General features: G+C 38.3%; 1 protein-coding gene across 3 annotated transcripts in view; it reads right to left on the bottom strand.

The window, feature by feature from the left end:
• The window catches only part of NAF1 (nuclear assembly factor 1 ribonucleoprotein), a 146,338-nt gene that overhangs the window by 30,254 nt on the left and 94,378 nt on the right, over window positions 1-21,706 (bottom strand). For 2 of the 3 annotated variants that reach the window (XM_035022780.1, XM_035022781.1), the window contains one exon: window positions 3,316-3,484. In XM_035022780.1, the coding sequence (XP_034878671.1) occupies window positions 3,316-3,484 (169 nt within the window). Of the gene's footprint in view, window positions 1-3,315; window positions 3,485-7,701; window positions 8,395-21,706 lie in introns of those variants that run through there. The other variant, XM_035022779.1, reaches the window with a different exon arrangement.

Below are 21,706 nucleotides of genomic sequence, written 5' to 3'. Positions count from 1 at the left end.
AGAATACATAGATCAAATGCTCCATGCACAATCCCTGCTGTCTAAGAGGATATACCAGTATGACCTGAACAAAATGGTACATCTGACACTGGCTAGAGCTGGTTTTAACAAGAGGGGACAGTTCCCAGGAAAAGTGGACTGTCATTTTCAAAAACAAAACAAAACAAAAAACCCCAAAACACACACACACACAAACTAATCTAGTAAGTAATAGGATTGCCCCAAAAGTCAGCAAAGAAATATAGCACCAACTGGCTGGTTCAAGGGGAAGGTCAAAGTAGAAGACAATGTATTTAGAGCCAGGGTCACAGCAATCTACATGCAAGCTAGAATTTTAAAAGATTAATCTATAGGTAAACAGAAGAAGTCAGTGAGTAAAGAAAGACTAAAACGACACTCAGAAAACTATGAGAATATCCAAGAGGCATATAAAAGAAATAGCATGGCTATCCTCAATAGCTGCCTTAATTCCCAATGGCTTTCCTATCCAAATAAGTTTACAATGCATCCCCCCTCTCTTGAGGTAAGTGGAGAGTCTTTTTTGCTCACAACCACAAGAGCCCAATGTAAAGTCACATGTGATAACCCCTTGCAAGTATTTCCCTTTTACTCTCTACACAGGATGACTATTATCACTGACTAAACAGCATCCGTTTTTGAAATGGATAGAAGACTTCCTTTCCTATGACAGAGAACCCATTCCTTGTGGTTTGCATGGGGTTGGTATCGCCCACCCAACCCTCAAGCTTCTCAAAATACACATACATTCACACTCCCTTTCTGTCAGCTGGCTTTTACATGTTTCCGCCCTCACACTTGCCCATGTGCTTTCTCTAAAGCACTCACTTTCCTACATACCCTCCCACCCAAACAAGAGTGACTATGTGACTCATGCCCAAGCAATTCAAATACACATTCCACTAGCCTCAATGATGTGTTCAGGGCTGTGTACCAGGCCCCAGGTAAACCAGTACAAGTCCTCCCCATGACTTTCATATAGGAATATCAATGGCCAAACTGCCAGCCCCATGGAGAAAAACCTACTGAGCAAGAAAGAAGCAGAGTCCTAAAGATACTGAGTACAGGCAGCCCTATCATCCTGGTCTTCAGGGCCAAGTCACTCTCTTCCCTTAATTCCAGAGTTGAAGTCCTGAAGGAGTCCTAATAATACTCTTTCACAGCCCTAAGTCAAAGATTTATGGCAATCCAGGGAACTCATCCCTCTATCTCACCCATTAGCAGTGGTCTAATGGACTAGGAACTTCCAATAAGTTCACTTCCTAATCATGTAAATATAAAATAAAGCAGACAGCTACTCAAGAATCTAAAGTTGAAAAATAACGACTATAACTGATTCTTCCATCTTTCCCAAAGACCCCTTGGAACTGGCACAAAAAAGAACAGATTGTCCCACTGTTCAAGTTTCAAAAGCTAACATACCTTTCCAGTAAAAATGTAATTTTCTGATATGAGCCAAACATACACTCTCACAATTCAATAGCACTTCCAAAATCGTATTTGTCTCTGTTTATCTACTGTCTGCCTCTCTCCACCGGGCACGATGAGAGCAGAAACTGGAGGGTCTTGTTTACAGCACCTAGTATATGGCCAGTGTGCTATAATAGTTTAAGAATGAATGAACATAAAATGCCTCTTGTTTTCTCACTCATTCTATAATCATGTATTACTGCTGCCTGACAACCTATTATCTGTCAAGCACTCTACTGCACACTATGGGAACTACAAAAATCAGATATGAACTTAGCCTTCCAGAATGTGTTTCCTGGCCTGTGTGTGAACATGGACCCTTTTAGTTTTCTGAGGAAAATATGAGCACTCTACCAAGAAAAATACTTAAACATATAGACTAAGATTTTGCATTAAATTTTAAGAGATTCACAAGGTAAGAATTCCAGGTCAAGTAAGATAAATAAGAAAATGATACATATAAAAAGTACTGTGGTCCTTTATTTGTTGATTTTTATGCTCTGAGAAAACTTAAGTAGAAAGCTGACCAAGATAGAAGAGAAACACCGAAGAAGTCTCCCAATACTTTCAGAAAATAGTGTATGTTGGGAAAGCTTTGTGTAAAAAGACCAGTAAGGGATAGCAATGTCTGTAGTATGAAAACAAGAACCGCCAATGAAGTTGCATAAAAATTCAAGAGGTTTTCAATATATAAAGCATAAATGAGATAGGAAATTTCTCATTACAAGTAGAGAAAAAGAAGTAATATTGGTAGAATTCAGGCATGAAAAGGTGCCCGATTACCTCGAGACTTTTAAAATGTTTTCAAACCTTGCATTAAACTGTTTCATTGATTTAAGTATTACATAATTAATGTAATTAGTGATCATTAAATTTTTAAAAAGCATTAGTTGTAATTAAAGTACATGTGGGTGTAAGGAGAATAAACATGCGGCAATACAGCCTATATTCTGAAATCCTGAGATGTTCCTCTTGGATCATGAGGTTTCAACCAAACTACCATCATCCTTCTAGGATGGAAGGAAGAAAAGGAAATAACCACATAAGAGTCAACTTCACAAACCAACCCTATCAAGTGCCAATAAATACCATCCTATAATAAACAAGTTTTCTCCATCTACAACAAAAATGCTCCCAAAACTTCAAGTTAACAGGAGTCCTAAGAAACTCAACCCATCTAATTTTCCTTTCTACTTCTCTTAAATGCAATCAATTAAAAAGATTTCAATTACTACTGAGCAAAATTTTCTGACTTGTGGACCAAAAAAAAACCCCCAAATAAACAAACCCCCCCCCAAAACTAGGTTGTAAATCTACATAAGAAATCTTTGTAGGAAAGATAAAAAAACAAAAAATAGCAAGCTAAAGTTGATGTCCATCAAGAATAATTACCAAATATTAGATTTAGAAACAACCTTAGAAACCTTAGCAACCACATCAATCCTCTCTTTTATTTAAAAAAAACCAAGGCAGGGGCGGCGCCTGGGTGGCTCAGTCAGTTAAGCGTCTGCCTTTGGCTCCAGTCATGATCCCAGGGTGCTGGGATCAAGCCCCACGTCGGGCTCCCCGCCCAGAGGGGAGTTTACTTCTCCCTCCCCCACCTCCGCTTGCACTCGCTCACTCTCTCTCTGAAATAAAATCTTAAAAAAAAAAAACATAAAAAATAAAAATAAGAAAACCAAGGCATAGCAAAAGTATGCCCAATAAGAGGTTGAGAAGTCTTCAAATTTACAGAGCCAGATATAGGCCAAATAACATCAATATTAGTATCATAACATATATTTAATAACTTTCAAATTAGGTTTAATAACAAATCTAAGTACTTACATTAAGGAGTAACTCATCTTTTGTTTTAAGAGGAAAATTCTTATTTTCCTTCTCAGTTTGTAAATCATCTTCTCCATCTGACAGCAGTGGAGGAAGTGATATACAAGAGGAAGATGATGAGGAAGATGATGAAGATGAGGAGGAGCTTGAACTATCTGAATCTGTTTCACTGTAGGGAAGAAAAGTCAAAAACTTAGGAAAGCATTATTATAGTGGTATTAAATTATAATTTTTCAACTAGGAAATATCTACTATGTATTTACTGTTGCTGATATAATTCAAAAGCCAGCAATTCGAAGTTGACTATGGGATTTGGAAAGCAGTCTTTAATCCATTGATAACATTTTCAAAACCCACTATAACCCAAACCCTATTATTATAATAGTCTCACACATCACACGTTTGTCTTAATCTAGTTAAGCACATGACAAATCACTGACAAGAGAAAGGTCTGGACAAGACACCTTTCTTATTAGCCATCAGTGACCAGATCACTTAATTGCCAATAAAATGTTGTCTTCAGGGGGCGCCTGGGTGGCTCAGATGGTTAAGCGTCTGCCTTCAGCTCAGGTCATGATCTCAGGGTCCTGGGATCGAGCCGCGCGCCGAGCAGGGAGCCCGCTTCTCCCTCTACTGTTCCCCCTGCTTGTGCTCTCTCGCTCTCTCTGTCAAATAAATAAAATCTTTAAAATAAAAAAATAAAATGTTGTCTTCATACAACTTGGAAACTCCTGAAAGTTACCAACCATGTTGACCACTCTACTCTAAAAATTCCCTTAGCCCTTGGCTTCACAGCAATTGTTACCAGTAATCCTCTTAGTTTAAATTTTGTTTGCTGGCTTTCTCCCTCAGCCCATTTTATGTGCTGTTTTGAAAAGTTCCACCCTCATTTTCTCTTCTCTCTATCCTCTTCCCATTGATAACCTCATTCACTCAAATGATTTCAATCATCACCCATGTATAGATAACTCCTAAATCATCAGCCTTGATATTGATAACTCTAGGCTCCACCCCTAATCTCCAGCTGCATACTGGCCACCTCTGTATGAAAAACCTACACTTACCTCATTCTAGCAACAAATTTAATAAAAAAAAAAAAAAAAGCATTCTCCTTACTGAAACTGCTTCTGTCCTTGAGCCTCTATTTTATTTCATTGCTTAGTGTTCAATCCAGTCACTATAGGTAGAAATCTTGGAATCACTCTGAGCCAATGCCATCTCACAGTCAATGATAAAATCCTACCTTCAAATGACAAACATCACTCCTATTCCATTTCTCAATCCCATTTCCACTGTTACTATGACCCTATTTAGGGGGGAATCCTCATTTCTCACCTATTTTTCTGTAATAATTGTATAACTGATGTCAATACTCATAGTCTCTTCCCATAACAATCAACCCTTCCTCCTACTGCTATTACCTTCACCCTCTCATGACCTTCCATCCTAATCAGTTCACACGCTTGCTTTAAAAAAAAAAAAAAAAAAAAAAAAAAAATCCATGACTGGACATTAGATCTGAAGGAATTATCAATTTTGTTATGTGTGATAACTGTGATTATGTAAAAGAATGTCCTCTTAGAGAACGCATGCTGAAACATTTAGGGAGAAAGTGTCATAGTATCTATAAATGACTTTAAAAGGGCTCAATAGCATGCATATGTGAAACAAAGTTCTGAAATGTTAATAAGTGTTAAATCAAGGTGATGGCTCTATGTGTTTGTACTATTCTTTCCATTTTTTTAAATGAAGAAAACATTAAACATAGAGAAAAGCTTTAAAAGTTTCTCCACAAATCTACACTGTATACAAGATAAAGGCTATCTCAGGGCCCTTTGCAATCAGGTTCCTGGTAACCTTCACAATTCCATCTCCTCCCACATCTAGCACAGAAGCATATAAAATGTCCCAAATCCTGTTGTACTTTCACTACTGCATGCCATTATTTGTGCTATTTCCTTTGACTGGAATGTCTCCAGGACAAAAAAAAGGCCATTCCTCTTTATAAGCTCAACTCAAATGTTATCTCCTCTGAAGTCATCCCCTATCCACCAAAAGTAGATTTACTTCTTTCCGTATCGCCCAGAGCATTTTTTTCAAACTGCCTAGTACAGCCTGTCTCGTACTATCCATAATTCATTGAAAAACATGTCTTCTCAGATGGATTATGAAGTGCTTGAAACAAAGGCACTAGTTCTGGCAAGTATGGTCTTTTTCTGTTACAGGGGTAAATGAGCATCCCATTCACAACTCCTTCCTACTCTTACCACATTATGAATCTTTCCCTCTCTCCCAGATCATTCCTATCAGCATACCAAATTCTACAGTACCTCTGCTGAATTCCTCCAGCTATAGCCTCATTTCTCCCCTTGAAGTTTCTTGACAGAGTTGTTAACACATGCTATCTCTGCTCCTTTATTTCCCATTCAGTTTTTGCCCCAAATTGGCTTCCACCACCACCACTCCTTTACAAGGTCACCAACAATCTCCATGTTGTCAAGTCCAGTGGACATCCTTCTGTCATCTTAACTTTTCAGCAACATCTGACATGGTTCTCCCTTACTTTCCCCAAAACCTCCCATATTTCGGGGTGGTATTCTACCCTCATGTACCTTCTTCTGTCTCCATGGTTTTAAATATGACCTTCACTTAAAAGAGACTAAATTGACATAACATCCAAATGTACTGCTTGAGAATCTTGTTTGAATTCCAATTCAAACAAACCAACTGTTAAAAGACAACTAGAGAAATATGAATACTGACTGGGTATTAGGTGATATTAAGGAATTAAGGATAATTTTACTACATTTGATAATGACATGGTGGTTCCATAACAAGTACTTCATCAGTTAGAAATGTAAAGAACATACAGATAAGGTGACATACTGTTTGAGACTTCCTCTAAAAATCTCAGGTTAAAAAAAATGTTAGAAATACTAGATAAAACAAGATTAGCAAAATACTGGAAACCATTTGTTTAAGTGTGGTAATGAGTACATTTGCATTCATTATATTACTCTCTACTTTTAACAAATTTGAAAATGTCCATAATAAAAAGTTAAAGTAAATCCTATCTGTAATCTCATGTTCAAATTTACATCTCCAGTCCAGAATTGTCCTCCCAACTTTAAATTCATTATCCTACTGCTTCCCTGACATCTCCAATTAGCTGTCAAAGAAATCTCAAATAAACTGTCCAAATTAAACACTCATCCCAGATAGGTTACCCCCCATTTTACTAAACAGCACCATCATCCACACAGTTGATGCCTCCTTGTCTAGCCCACTACCCCATCTATCAAAATACTTAACTCCGATAGCCATGGTCACGTCATGGACTCAATTCAACATCTTTCCAACTCTTTCCACACTAAGCCCTGTTCCACTCGTGCCTCTCTGCTTTCACTCTTGAACCCAGTTCAATTCCTTCTCTACAGAGCAAAGCTTATTAGAATATTAACCTGAGCATGCCATTTCTCTGCTTAAAATTCAGTAGCTTCCCTAACACTTAGAATTTAAAACTTTAACATGGCTACACAGTCTTAAAGGGCTGGGCTCTCCTATTACTTTCTCCATGCCTTGCTTGTTCCTTCATTGTAATTTTCACCACCTCTAATTTATGTATTGATGTATTTAGTTTTATTTTTCATCCTTCTCATTAGGGATATTTTGTTCACCTATTCAGTATCCCACGTAACACACTCAAATACTTGTAGACAACGTTCAGTGTGATTTAGTAACATCCTATAACCTTAAGTCCTCTCTCACCATAGGTGTCACATTTAAAAGACACGGCGGCGGGGGGGCGCGGGGGGTGCTGTCTATAAAACCTACCCAGATCATAAAACAATGCGAAATAACAATGTTTCACTAATTTCATGAACACTTGCTCCCTGCAAGGATTCTACAAAATTATCAGGACCCAAACTGGAAACGTATGAAATCCTTTAACTGGTCCTTAATTCATCTGGTTCAAAAAACAAGGCCACACTCTAAACCTGATTTAAAAAAAAAAAAAAAAAAAAAAGGTCTGACACAAAATTCAAAGTTAAAACCACAAAGGGACACGCCAAATTGAGTGGTTATCGAAATAATCCAATATCCTCAGGGTTTGTTTTTTTGTTTTTGCGATCTATACATAAGACATTTCATACTACCAAATTTAGGAAGAAGAGGGATCTGATTATTAATCTCGGATTCGCAACGCGATTTGCAGAGAAGGGCGAAGAATGGGCGGTCCGAGCTACTCGTCAACACGTGCGCAGCAAGCTTCAGCTACCTCTCCTCTCCCCCAGGCCCACGCGGGCACCCGCTCAGTCCCCGACCCCGGCTTCCCCCTCTGCCCCGCCCCCCCCACCGCAGCTCCAGAATCCCCAGGCACCCGACCTGTCCGAGTCCGAATCCGAGTCCGAGGTCTCTAGAGAGTCTGGAGTCCCCGCCTGCTCTGCGGCGCTCGGGGCGGTGACGCAGTTCCCTCCGGGTGGAGGTTCTGACCTTGACTGCAGCGCAAATTCAGGGGGCTGCTCCTCTGCAGGCTGAGCCTCCGCGGCCTGTCCGGTGTGCGGGGACGCCTCATCCGATTGCAGTGACGGCCGTGGCTGTGGGACAGGTACAGAGCCCGGAGACCGCACCGCCTGACCTTGGCCATCCCCCAAACCGGTGCCATTAAATTTCAGAGTTTCCAGCTGAGCGGCGGCGGCCTCCACTACTTCCATGCCGTAGCGCCAGAGACCCAGTCAGGCTCACGTTCAGGGCCCCCAGAAGGCTCGCGGCTCGCTAGAGAAGAGATAGAACAACCGCGCGTCTTGTAACCGCACCTGGGCCCAACTTCCCGCGTTTCTCCGGTAACTACACGCCGAGCTGCCTGGAGACACGCCCCCGCCGTTTACAGGGCGGCACTTCCGGGGGAGCGTTCTACGTGACGTGACGCGATTGCGCTCAGTGGGAGCGGGACCGGGCTTTTGGAAACCAGGCCACGCGCGGTCCTAAACCCGCCGTTTTCATGACCTCCTCGAGCTACAGCTCCATCCTCGGGTCCAGTGGCTAGGCTTTCCTTTCACTGGCTGTGGGCCAATTCTACTTGGAGCGGAGATGCGAAGGAGGGCTTGTAGGACAGGGGGGACACCTGATTGCACGAGTCTCTGTACGTAAGAAACTTGAGCCAGGAAGTCTTGAACAGACACGTCTAGTAAACTTCATTAAAGTTAAATGAAGCTGAATCGATAGAGAGCAAGCACGTTAACCATTCATCTCAAAAAAATTACTACAACTATTCCTTGTGTTTCTCCAAAGCACTCTCAAAAAGAGCAGTAGTAGTGGACGTAATGTTGCTGCTTGTTGATGTTATGACGATGTCTATATGGTAGTTGACGCCACTTCATAGAAAGAGTGGGATGGGACTAAAATGAACTAACTTAGCCGGGGAAACGATTACTGTAGATCATAAAGGGAGATAAAGCAAGAAGTTCTTCGGACTGAGGCAGAGATCAGAATTTTATGGGGTTTTTTTTAGGACTTCATTCGATGCATCAGCCCCTCCAGCAATAATAAATAATAATCCTTGTTACCATTTATTAAGCATGCATATGTGCCAAGGACGGTGCTAAAGATTTTATCAGTTATTCACTGAGAATGTATTGTGTGCACACCACAGTGGCAGACCTTCATAGAAACTTAAGAGTAATACGTAGTCTCTTATTTTAAGGAGCTTACTCTCTAATTGAAGTAAAAAGGTCAATGCACGGGGCGCCTGGGTGGCTCAGTCGTTAAGCGTCTGCCTTCGGCTCAGGTCATGATCCCAGGGTCCTGGGATCGAGTCCTGCATTGGGCTCCCTGCTCGGCGGAGAGCCTGCTTCTCCCTCTCCCTCTGTCTGCCGCTCTGCCTACTTGTGCTCTCTCTCTCTCTCTCTCTGTTAAATAAATAAAAATCTTAAAAAAAAAAAAGGTCAATGCACAGTAGATAACTAGAAAAATATTTGAAATGTGTAATACAGGACGCAAGTTCAGCAGTCATAGGAAGTTAAGTAAAACTGGTGGGCTGTATCATGGAAAGCCTCCAAAGAGAAACAGGAATTTAAACTTGAGATACCACTCAATGCAGTTATTAACCTAAAGCTCAGTGTTCCCAGCTAAATAGACCTGTGTTCAAATTTCAGCCCTACCGTTTCCTTATTGCTGTAATTGTAACTTTGAGCAGGTAGTCTAACATAGCTAACACTCGTTTTCCTTACCTATAAGATGGAGATAAAAATACTATCTCGTTTAGTTCATGTGAGCACTGATTAAGGTTTTATACAAGAAAATGGCACGTGCCATACACATACTAGTGTGAGAAATGGTTGATAAATAGAACAATGAATGAACTTATGACTAAAATGATACTTCAGTAACAATGATCTTGCAGAGATATGCAGTACGAATGTGAAGAAAGAAGAAATTTAAGTCAGAATGTCTTTCCCGCCAGGTAAAGGTCTGTTGCATGCTTCCGGTAATTAAGCAATGAAAGTCTGAACCAGGGTTAGAGTCAATGCAGTCAAGTAAAGGAAATCCCCAACATCAGAAGAATCAAAGTACTCTAAAATTTCTAACTGAGGAAACTAGAAAGAAGTTGGTATTACCAGTAAATACAGAGAAGTTGGAATGAGATGAATGGAAGAATGAAAAAGAAAACAAATAATGAAGTTTTATGAAACAATCACAGTAAAAGAGAAATGACAGATAAAGGTACAGATGGTACCTAAGTTATTCATTCAGTTTAAATGAATCCAATGATATCTAAGAAAGGCTCCTGGTTTCGAATAAAAATCTCTGTTTTTGAGGTGGGATGGTCTCCATGTTTCAGAATAAGAATAGCTGTACCTCTGCCTAGATTTAGACTATGTTACTATTTTGTAATTGGTATTTTTTTTCTAAGCTCTTGAATGTTTCAAAAATGTCTTGAATTTACCTACTTCCAGAGCTCACCTCTCTAACTGCATTACTTCCAACAGCTGCTAAACTTAGCCTGAAATCTTTAGCCTTAGACTAAAACCTAAAAAACAAAACAAAACAAAAAAAACAACTCCTAGAAAGAATAAGTAGTTTATGGGATCACATTAAAATTAAGAAAATTTGTCTTGAACTAAATTATGAATTACAAGTCATATTATACTTCAAAGTGAACTTGTAAAACACCTAAACATATTCTTTGAAGTACAAAAACAAAGTTTATGAAAAGAAATTCACTTGAAAAAATTTTGCAAGTTCACCCATCTCTACTTATTATAAAGATTGTAAAATTTTACAAAAACAAAAAACAAACTGACAACAAACTCTTAGTGCCATTTTCACTGATTTGCAGTGTCTTGCTTCTCAAAATGTACATAGCAGCTTTGGTATCACGTGGAAACTTGTTAAAGACTGCCAAAGCTCAGGCTCCACCTTCTGAGTTAGAATCTGCATTTTTAACAATATTCCTCATGTGATTTGCATGCACGGTAAACTTAAGGAAAATCTGCCCTGGTGGCTATGTGAGGGTGGGACAAGCATAGTGCTTAAAAGTAAAATGAATGAAAGCCTTTTGCAAGAATAGTTGAAGTGCTAGACCATTGAGTCTAAGCTAAACAGACTGAGCAGGGGCACCTGGGTGGCTCAGACCATTAAGCATCCAACACTTGATTTCAGCTCAGGTCATGATCTCAGGGTCCTGAGATCAAGCCCCATGTGAGCCTGCTTTGGATTCTCTCTCTCCTCTCCCTCTGACCCTCCCCCCTCTAAATAATAGTAATAATAATAATGAATAAATAGACTGAGCAGTTTGTTGTCTGTTGATACCTCTACCTGGATGCCTGAAAGGCACCTCAAACTCTAATACCCAAGACTGATCTCAGCATCCTTTCTCCTATATTTCTTCTCCTTTATCTCCTATTCTGGTAATGCCACCTATATCTACCTGGCCACTCACTATATACTAAATCTGACTCATCAATTTGCTGTGTGACTAAATCCAAGTCACTTAATTTTCTGTGTCTAATATTTATTCACTCATTCATTCAATAAATATCCACCAGACACCAAATTTGTGCCAGGTGCTGCACTAGGTATTGGGAATAAAATGATAAAACAGAAAAGGCCCTAGAGCTCATGGAACTCACAATATAAAATTTCAGTTTTAAAATAATGAATGGTCACAAGAACAGAGCTCAATAGACCTTTCAGAGTTCATCAGGAGTCAAAGTGAGAGCGAGGGAATGGGAAAATTGGCATTCCAGATCCTTACACTTGTTGGGTTTCCAGTAAGATTTCATTTGAAGAAAGATTTAATGATAAAAGAAAAAAAAAAAAACCACCAAAAATTGAAACCTAAGACTTTCTAGAAATGTGATTTCATATAGTCCTTGGTTTTCATTTTCAAATATTTTGAATTCAGGAATTTTTATAGAATATCACAACACAGTGATTGATCTTTTTATTTCTATATTTAAAAAGACATGAATAGGCACATGTACAGTTAGAAGCATACAATGCCCTCGTTAAATGGAAATAAGATATTCTAATATTTGTCATATGATGATTAGAAGCGCTGTTTATCATTCCCTCCACTTGTGGAATTTGTGATATCATTCTTATATTTCTCCCCTTTCCACTTTATTTTCATTTTCTTAGTTTTACTTTTGGCTTTTTCTCCGTTCTGTCTTAACTGTTGATGTACTGGCTAGTCTGACCTGTCTCTAACCCATCCTCTACACTCCTGCCAGAATAAGATGTCTGAAAGGCAAATATAATCATATAATTTTTCTGGTTTAAAATCTTTCAATAATTCACCATTGTCTTAAGATAAATGAAAACTCTTAAATATGGCATGAAAACATAAGATTGTAAATCAGCCACCCAAGAGGTGATGATGGGAAAGACAATGTTGTCAGAGACTATTTTAAGCAAAGCACGGAGACAAGGAAATAAATGTTGGGCTGGTTTTCCTTTACTCGGGCTGGAAATTTTGTGATTTTTATGTTCAACATACTGTTCTCAGATATGTCATAATATACAGAATGTGATCTTCTAATACTTGAGTGCCCTTGAGATTTGGAACCATAGACTTTATACTATAACTATAGACTTTATCTTAGACCACCCTGAGGACTCCACATACTTTTTTTTTTTTTTTTTTGGTTTCAGGGGTAGAATTTAGTGATTCATCACTTACATGTAACACCCAGTGCTCATTAATACCCATCACCCATTTAGCCCATCCCCCCCACCAACCTCCCCTCCAGCAACCCTCAATCTGTTCTCTTAACTATACAGTCTCTTATGGTTTGCCTCCCTCTCTGTTTCTATCTTATTCTTGACACTTAAAAATAATCATCTGTTGATTGCATTAGATCATCCTCTGACCCTGTTTTTATGGCTGTTATTTTAAAGTCCTCTGCATTTAAGAATGCCAGTGATGTCAGGTCTTTCAGGGACTCTTCAAAGCTCTCTTAAGACAAATATACATTCCATTGTCCCACTGCTACTAGAATAACCAGATGGACTATATAAATCAGACCCTTGAAGAATGTCTCCAGGGACACACATCCTTTAGACATGATTATAGGATTGCCTCTTTCCCTGGAGACAGAATTCATGTATACCTGCATGTGTGCCCCCAAAATTCATATGTTGAAACCTAATCCTGGATGTGATGGAATTAGGAGGTGGAGCCCTTGGGAGGTGATTAAGTCATGAGGGCAGAGCCCTCATGAGTTGGATTAAAGACCTGAGAGAACACCTTTGCTTTTCTAGCCATGTGAGATTAAAAAAAGCAGCCGACATTCTGCAAACAGGAAGGGAACTCTCATCGGAACCAGAGCATGCTGGCACCCTGATCTCACATTTCAAGGCTCCTCAACTGTGAGAAATAAATTTTTTGTTTTTAATAAGTCTACAATACTTCATCTTAGCAGCCCAAACTAAGATACCAGTTCTCCATGGCATAGTTCTAACAGGATCTTAAATTGGAACTTGTGAACGGAGCAGAAGAATCTAGGTGGTGCTGCATTCAAGAAAGTGCTAAACTCCCTTGAAGGCAGAATTTCAAAGGAAACAGCCAACACTCATTTATAAACCTTAAATTTTCCTTACTCACAGCAGAAATAAGAAAAAGTAGAAAGATGGACAGAGGATTTTATGAAGTGGTTTTGAAGGAGAAAGTTGATGATGGGAAGTTGGGGATGTGATTCCCACCCCCACCCTCAGTCCGCCTTCCCTCTTCTCTCTGCCATTTCCCATCAACACAGGAATGACTGAAAAAAACTAGAATGGTAACAAGCTAGAAAAGGAAGAGAAATAGTAGGACAGGATAAAAGAGAAAAGGAACACCATGCCCCCCTTCCTACTGTCAGCAATCAGCTCAAAAAGGCTTCAGCTCGAGGGAAGTGTGAAGATTTGATGTTGAAATCAAATTTAGAATTTTGATTCTTATGTAAGAATCATTATTATTTGTTTGTTAAAAGGCTATAGGACTTTCTCTTATAGCACAATGACCAGAAAAGTCAGAGGGATTGAGTTTTCACACAAACAGAAGGATTACTCCCATTGGGCAGATTTAATGGGACAATGGAAGAAGTGAAGTTTGTCTTTTGGGTTATACTGCTTGAGTCCCATTGCATTCAAAGTAACAGTTACATAGTCTTGGCCCCAGACTTTCCCAACCATTTGCCCTTCCAAACCCAGAAGAGCTCTCCCACTGTACCGCACTCTTTTATAGTCAGGGCCAAACACCCTCAAAACCTCCCAGAAAAACCTGCTCCGCTGAGAGCTGAAGGGAATTCAAAGAAAGCCATGAACTGCTGCAAAGTGAATGACCAAGTTCTTGGCCCATACCACAGAACCAGTGTTATTGATCTCATCACTTTCTTGCCTAAAATCCCTCACTTTGTATATTAATTTCATGTTTCTTCATTCTTTATTATGCCACATACCCATACGGCCTTGTTCCTCTGTCTCAAACCAGTCCTGACATTCAGCTTTGGTCCTTGGGTAGATTATGGGCCTGAGAGGGCATAGCTAGGGCCCCTAGCTTCCTCAAGCACACTCCAAACCAGGCACTTCTGTGTTTAAGGTGGAGAAGGTAGGGGAGAGGAGTGAGTGATTATACCATTCCTGGCAAGCCAATTTCCACAGCAAGCTCAGGGCTTCAGGTTAAAAGGGGTCTCAGAATGTTAACATTTTACTATATATTATCAGTTTCACCCCATGTGTCTACATATACATGTATGTCTGTTTGTGCATGTGTCTATATGATTATAGCCCATTTGAAAGTTAGCAACAGACATGATACCTTTTTACCCTTAAATATTTCAGTGCATATTTCCTATAAAGAGGACATTTCATGTGTAAACACAATTATCAACTGTATACAATAATCAATTGTTTATTTAGAGAACAGGACAGTTATTTTGAAGAATGTCTCTAACTAGGGTTTCTCTGATGTTTTCTCATTATTTGGTTCATGTGATATATTTATTTTGTAAGGATATCACAAAGGCAATGCTGTGTTTCTGTCAGCAAATTACATCAGAAGACACACAATTTTGAATTGTGCCATTGTGGTGAAGTTAATTTTAGGTAAGCTGGGTAAAGAGTCAATGGTAATTCTTTGTACTATTCTTATAACTATTCTGAAATTGTTCCAAAAAAATTCTAAATCTAATGATATAACTGTATAATTAAAAAAAATAAGAAATAAAGGCTTAAAGTTTTCAAAAAAGGGAGTGGTGTCTGAGACATATTGAACTGTTCAACACAAACTATACTCAAACCCAAACTATACTCTAAATCTCCTTGTTTAACTCTTTATTCTTCTGGTGAACTCGATGTAATTTTTTTTTTAGTCCCATCTTATCAGACTTAGCATTCATTACTATACACCTATTTATACTTTTGACCCTTTTAAACGTTGTCTCTTTATTCCATCAACACAGCTCAAAACCACGTGGGCTGATACTGCTTCAGAATCTCTACTTAACCTCAAATAACCTCTAACACAGCACTGTGAGCAACACTGCCACCAATTTGGCTCATCTATGCTTCAAGGTGTTAAAAAGAAATAATAGGTGCCAAATGGAGTCACTTGTGATAAGCCCATGTCACCAAACCAAAGCTTAATACCTAACCTAATTTTACTTTCAAGCTTCTCCAGGAATGTAGTCTTAACTGGTCATTCCAGAATTTTCTGGTCAGCAGTAATGAGGTAATCTGCCACATAAACCCTTTCCATTCCCCAAAGGAAGAGGAATGAATTGGCTCTTTCCTTATCCCTTCCCCCTCTGCCTGTAACAGTCTTCCATCTTGTACAGCTTTCCAGAGCTCCTTTCTGCTTGCTAGATGGGATGATGCATGATTCATGAATTGTTGAATAAAGCCAATTAGATCTTCAGATTTACTTGGTTGAATTTTTGTTGTTGAATGGATTTGGTGATGGCAGCGGGATCCGAAGCAAACTTCTGATGGCATTCAGGGACAATGAAAAACATAGGCATGGTACTCTGAGTTCATGGTCTTTCTTGAGGGCCATGGGCAAGTCCACCTGGTTCTGAGCTCCACTGTCTTTACATTGAGCTCCTGATCTCATTGGTTTTCCAGTTCAGGGCTTAGCAAACAGTTTGAGCTGTCAGATGGTTCCATCTGGAACCTCAGTCCCTAGCCCTTGGTTTGGTCCAAAATTCCCCATTGTTTGGAATCCCTTTCTCCAGTTCTAGTCCATAGTCCCCATTTACTAAAGTCTGCTAGTTTAATCTATGTTGGGATTTGCTGTTGGTATACATAGGCTATTTATTCTCTTGGCCAGGAAATGGTAACATCTCTCAGTTACTGTTAGTCTAATTGGGATTTACATGTTTGTTTGCCTTGTTTTGTGTAGATAAAGGATAGTTGCTAATGGGAATCTTGGGAAGAAAAAAGCCACAAAAATTGACAGGCAAAAGTTGAACACTTAAAGGCGGTCTTAGAGTGCTTGCCAGCTAACTCAAAGACTCCCATGTGGGGATTAGTTGGTCACAGAATGGGTTAGATTGATACTAGGCCACCCACCAACCTCAAGATAATTCGTGTGGAATGAGGTACACTGTGAAACACCACACAAGCCCAACCCCATGGCACATCCTCTTAGGTATTAGTTTGGCTTGAGAGACCCAAAGGCTTAACTAAAATAACAACAATAATAGTATTCTCAAAATTCAACAAGTTAAGCACACCATCTTCTAGCACACCCACTTATTTTAGGTCTAAAAACTGTGTTCCTGGAAGCTATTAATATCCACAAAAATGGCAAAATTTTACTAAAGACAATCTAGAATTCAATGGCCATTATGGGGAATGTTCCTATTATATATGATTGTTTACTTAAGAAGTACACTTAAGAGTTCCCATATCAAACAAACAGAATGGGATACCTATTTTAATTGGTATATTGATGCTTCCAAAGGCTTCAAGATTCCAAAATAGTTTAATTTAAAAAATTCATTGCAAAAAAAAAAAAAATTTCATTACAAAAGACTAATGGAAATTTAAAGACACAAAATCATAAACAAAAGTCTGCCAAACTATTAGCCTTACAGCTACAACAACTCTAAGGCCAAACACCTAAAATAAAATAACACCTGCCTCTCCAACCCCCACATCACAGTCTCCTACGGCTCCATCATTAAAATGTTGGCCCAGTGATCCATGTCTCAGTTGTAATCAGCTGGGAAAAAGATTGCCCTCAGAAGGCCTACGCAAATTTTTCAACATCAACTCAAATGCCTTCAAATATATTATTAAAGCTGGGCCCCTATATGGGTCCCTTCCAAAGTTGACCTGACTCAGAGGGATTTTTTGATAAACTGCTGTGTTATTCTCTCAATAAAGGGAAAACTAAAACTAAAAATGATGAAAAACCCAAATTCTGGTAAATACCAGAGCTGCAGATGGGATCCTAGGAAAACTGGCAGAAGCAGGTTAAGGGTGAGAATTCTTACCAGAGTCAGCTCTCCTGGATCTCTGCTGTTGCACCCAGTAGAAAGAGGAAAAAATATCTTTTTCACCCTCTTTGAGAACACCTTTTCAGTCCAAGGGGTTGTTCAATACTGTCAGAAATGTTTATTATTTGTTCTGGCTAAAAACTACAAAGTAGCACTGTGGTCAGAAAATTGGTCTATTACAGATCCTGATAGAAAATTTCTTTTTTAGGCCTTTTCCCCAAGCTAAAATAAAACTATATACTCAGAGGAAAAGAAAAACTTTCTAAAGCCCTTGTAAAAAGATTTATGGGTGGATCAACTTATGAGGTCATTTAAGTTGCAACCCCATTCCTTGAGGAAATGAGAGGAACTGTTTTTATCTTACAAATCTTTACAAAACTAGGAATGCAACTCTAGAGGCAGTTCAGAGTTCATCTATTGTCTTTTTACCATTCCCAAAGCTTCCCCTATTTATCTTAAAAGGCTTGTAACTTATGTTCTTCCTGATGCCTTTGAGATGTAAATGTTAAAATACAAACTCCAGGGAAATAATTCTTATCAGGAAAAAGAAAAAAGAGGAAAGTCATTTGGAATTTAGGCTAATGGGAAATCTTAAGTGTATGGAAGCTGTAAGGTCTCTGTGTATGTCTCTAAATATCTATCTATCTATCTATCTATCATCTGTCTATATTTCTATCTATCTATCATCTATCTATCTATCTTTTCTATCTGTCATACGTGTGTGTGTTGTAGATGTGTGGTATTTTCTACCTCTGAAGGATATTGCCAAAATTAATTTGTAAAAGGGTTCTATTTGATTAGTTTATATATATATATATATATAAAGATTTATTTATTTATTTGAGAGAGAGAAAGAGTGTGAGTCAGGGGAGGGGCAGAGGGAGAGAATCGCTGAGAGACTGACATGGGGCTCGATCTCACAACCCATGAGATCATGACCTGAACCAAAACCGAGTCGGATGCTCAGTTGACTGAGCCACCTCCGGTGCCCCTCTATTTAATAAGTTTAAAAAAATCAAAACCTTATATAAATGAAGCTGATAATGAGCAGGACCAGAGGAAGTCTGTGGGGACCCAAAAATGATTAAATTCTTTAAAAAGCGGAGGATTTTGGCAGGAAATTGTCAAACTCTTCAGACATGACCCCTCTATGTCTGATCACTGAAAAAAGGCAACTGCCGATGAAGGCTCCACCCGACTGGTCTCTGAACAGAACGGAGATCCTTCGTTGCTTGAACATCAGAAGCAGTAAGTGCTGAGAGAAGACCCGAACCAAATCAGACCAAGGCCTTATCTCAACTGCGCGCCCACAGACTGACTTCGCGACTGGTTTGCTAACTTCCTACACCCTTCTGTTATCTTGTTTGTTGTGTGGTTTGTCTTATGTCCTGCTCTGTGTGCTGTGCAAGAAGCTAAGCTTAATCACATGGTGAAATGTCATTGAGTTTGGAGCCCTGAACCTGCTTTGTAATTGTGACTTAACTTTGCTTTATGACTGAAAAAAGCTGCCATTGTGGAAAGACACAACTCGTGTGTTTGTTTTCATAGCATGCTCTTGACAATAGGTAATCTAAACATAATTGTTAAGAAGCAGTGTATTAAATAGATGTAAGTAGGATAAAAAAGTTTTAGGTGAACTTCCCAAATATTTTTGATAACCTGAAACCTTTAAGTTTTGCTAGGGTAAATTAAATGATGGATGATCATTAAACATCTAGATCATTTCAAAATAAGATAAAATATTAGAACATTAATTACTGAACATAAGCTTCCCTTTTCAGAGAAATAAAGATATTTGGGCCCATTAATCAACAATCCTGTGCCATACTAAAAATTTTGCATAAAAAATGCTCCTCAAAATTATAAAAAGTATTTATAAATTTGCCAAGCTACCGAATGCTAATATAAAAAAACAGTTCATAATTGTTTACTTCTTTATTGTCACTAGAAATCAAGGATTTTAGGTTAAAATTCTAATATATAATTAAAGCTACTAAAAGTAATAAGAGACACATCTCCATATGTAAGAAAAATAGGATGCATGTTTTTGGTAAAAAAAAAAAAAGAAAGGGTATGAGAAATGGAAATGCAGTTTATGTTGAGAGAAAAAAGGTTGTAAAAGGTTTATGGAACTGGGTTCTTCAAAAAGGGATTTTATGAGTGGTCAGTGCTTGCTAAGATTAGAATGAATTTAATTAAGTTAAATGAATTTTATATCAAAAGTAAGCAGGTACAAATTAGAATTTGACTTTCCCTCTGTTAAAAGGACAACGTTTTCTGGAACTATTTGTCTGCTCTTGATAAGCCACTGTAAAAAGGTTTTCTTTATCTTTTAAGTAATCTGCCTAACAAAGAAAGATTTTGTGTCTTGTCCAAATAATTTCCTTTGTCTTTATCAAATCTTTGATTACTTAACCAAGCTGAGTCTTCTCTATTAAAGGAGGCAAGGTTGTTTTTTTACAACTGAATTCTGAATACAGAATTCAATTTTCTGTATTTGCCTTGAAGTGTTTATTTTTTTATTTTATTTTTTTTTAATTTATTTATTTGAGAGAGAGAATGAGCACGAGGGTGGGTAGCAGGAGGGAGAAGCAGACTCCCCACTGAGCAGGGAGCCTGATGTGGGGCTCTGTGTGGGGCTCAATCTCAGGATCCTGAGATCATTATCTGAGCCAAAGGCAGATGCTTAACTGACTGAGCCACCCAGGTGCCCCTGCCTGTGAATTGTCACTATTGCTAAATGGATAACTAAACATTGCCTCACAAGACCTATAATCCTATTTGACCAAGTGTTTTAAAACATTTTGATATTTTCTACAAACTTCCCCCACGTCAACTTCTAAAGTCTTTTTGACCTCAAACTAACTTAGGGATTTTCCGAAGGGTCCTTGGAACACCTCAAAAGATTTGTTTTCTATCCTTATAAAAAACTAGATATTACACTAATCAGGTTTATTTGGAATCTTAAATTACATGAGAAGCATTGTCAAATAAGTGGTGCTAAACCTTCTTATATTTGTGTGGATACATGTTATTAACATAAATATTGCAGAAATTGTATGAAACTGGTATGTCCTGGTATGTTATCACTTGTAATTCTAGTGATCATCTTGAAATGTCATGTGTCAAAGAAATAACCAAATTTCTTTGTCAATTGCATTACAATGAATTTTCATCAGATTCTTAATAGCTATTTTTAAGGCTTTGTCATTTACAGAAAGCTATTGTTTTACCCTGATGCTTTTGCAAAAGTGTTTGTACCAATTGCTTCATCTTCAAGGAGACTCATGGAGAGGGAGATGACTCTGATAAGTATTCTAGAATACAGGTCTCTAATACCTTTAAAATCATAAAACTGAACTGGATAAGAATTTCCATAACTAATGGAAAAAACTGGATTCAAACAGAACAAATATTATGGAACTACATGAACTGAGAAATATGATTATAATTTTTTATGACTTTTTGCTTAAAAAATTGTTGGTTCCTTAATGTTTTGTTTTTCTAGACTTAAGAAAACCTCTGTTAAGCTATTGATGACATGCAACATTTCAATAAAAGCATACCTTTGTAAATGAACATGAATCATTTACTTTTTCTCCCTACCTGATTCCTCCAGAATTCAGAACCTCTTGAGTATTCCTTTCATAGCAAAACAGCTAGTTATTTACATAAGTTCAATAAGAATTGGTTTTCCTTATAACAGGACACAACTGAAAACATTGGTTATATTACTAAGGCTTTGGCTGCGATGTCATATTTAAGAGAGGTGAGCATAGACTCAAATATGACAAGACAGTTTTAAGAAACTAAGGTTGATTTTATTTTTTTTAAGATTTATTTATTTATTTATTTGAGAGAGAGAACACAAGAGAGCGCATGAGTCAGAGGAGAGGCAGAGGGAGGGAATCTCAAGCAGACTATCCATTGAGCAGAGCCTGACTTGGGGCTTAATCCTAAAATCCATGAGATTATGACCTGAGCTGAAACCAAGAGTCAGACGCTTAATGGACTGAGCCACTCAGGTTCCCCTAAGGTTGATTTTATACGAAGCCAATAAAGACCCATGGAAAAATTGACCTGGTACCTTGCTTAAAAGGTTCCGGCAAAGCAGTCTTTAAAAGAGCTTATATGGTTAATCACTATTTTGCTGCACTTAAATAAATAATTAGGCCAAGTGGTATGCAAATAAATTAGTTTTACCGTAATTATCTTTGGTAAAAAATGGGGGTAGTTTTAGACAGAAAAATTAGGTTTGAACCTTTATACATAATCAAATTCTAGTCCTATTAATTGTCTTTGAGGATTTACTATATATCTGTAAATTGGGCTGGTCCCTAAATTCTTCTAGTTTCCTCAAATATTTGGTTATGACTCTCCAAACTAACATTTCCAATTTTCTCCCA

Source organism: Mirounga leonina, unplaced genomic scaffold (genome assembly GCF_011800145.1).
Source record: "Mirounga leonina isolate KUSES-001 unplaced genomic scaffold, KU_Mleo_1.0 Mir_176, whole genome shotgun sequence".
In the NCBI taxonomy this organism is placed as follows: Eukaryota; Metazoa; Chordata; class Mammalia; order Carnivora; family Phocidae; genus Mirounga; species Mirounga leonina.
The sequence above is the reverse complement of the archived record's forward strand: the minus strand, read 5'-3'. Positions and strand labels throughout refer to the sequence as shown.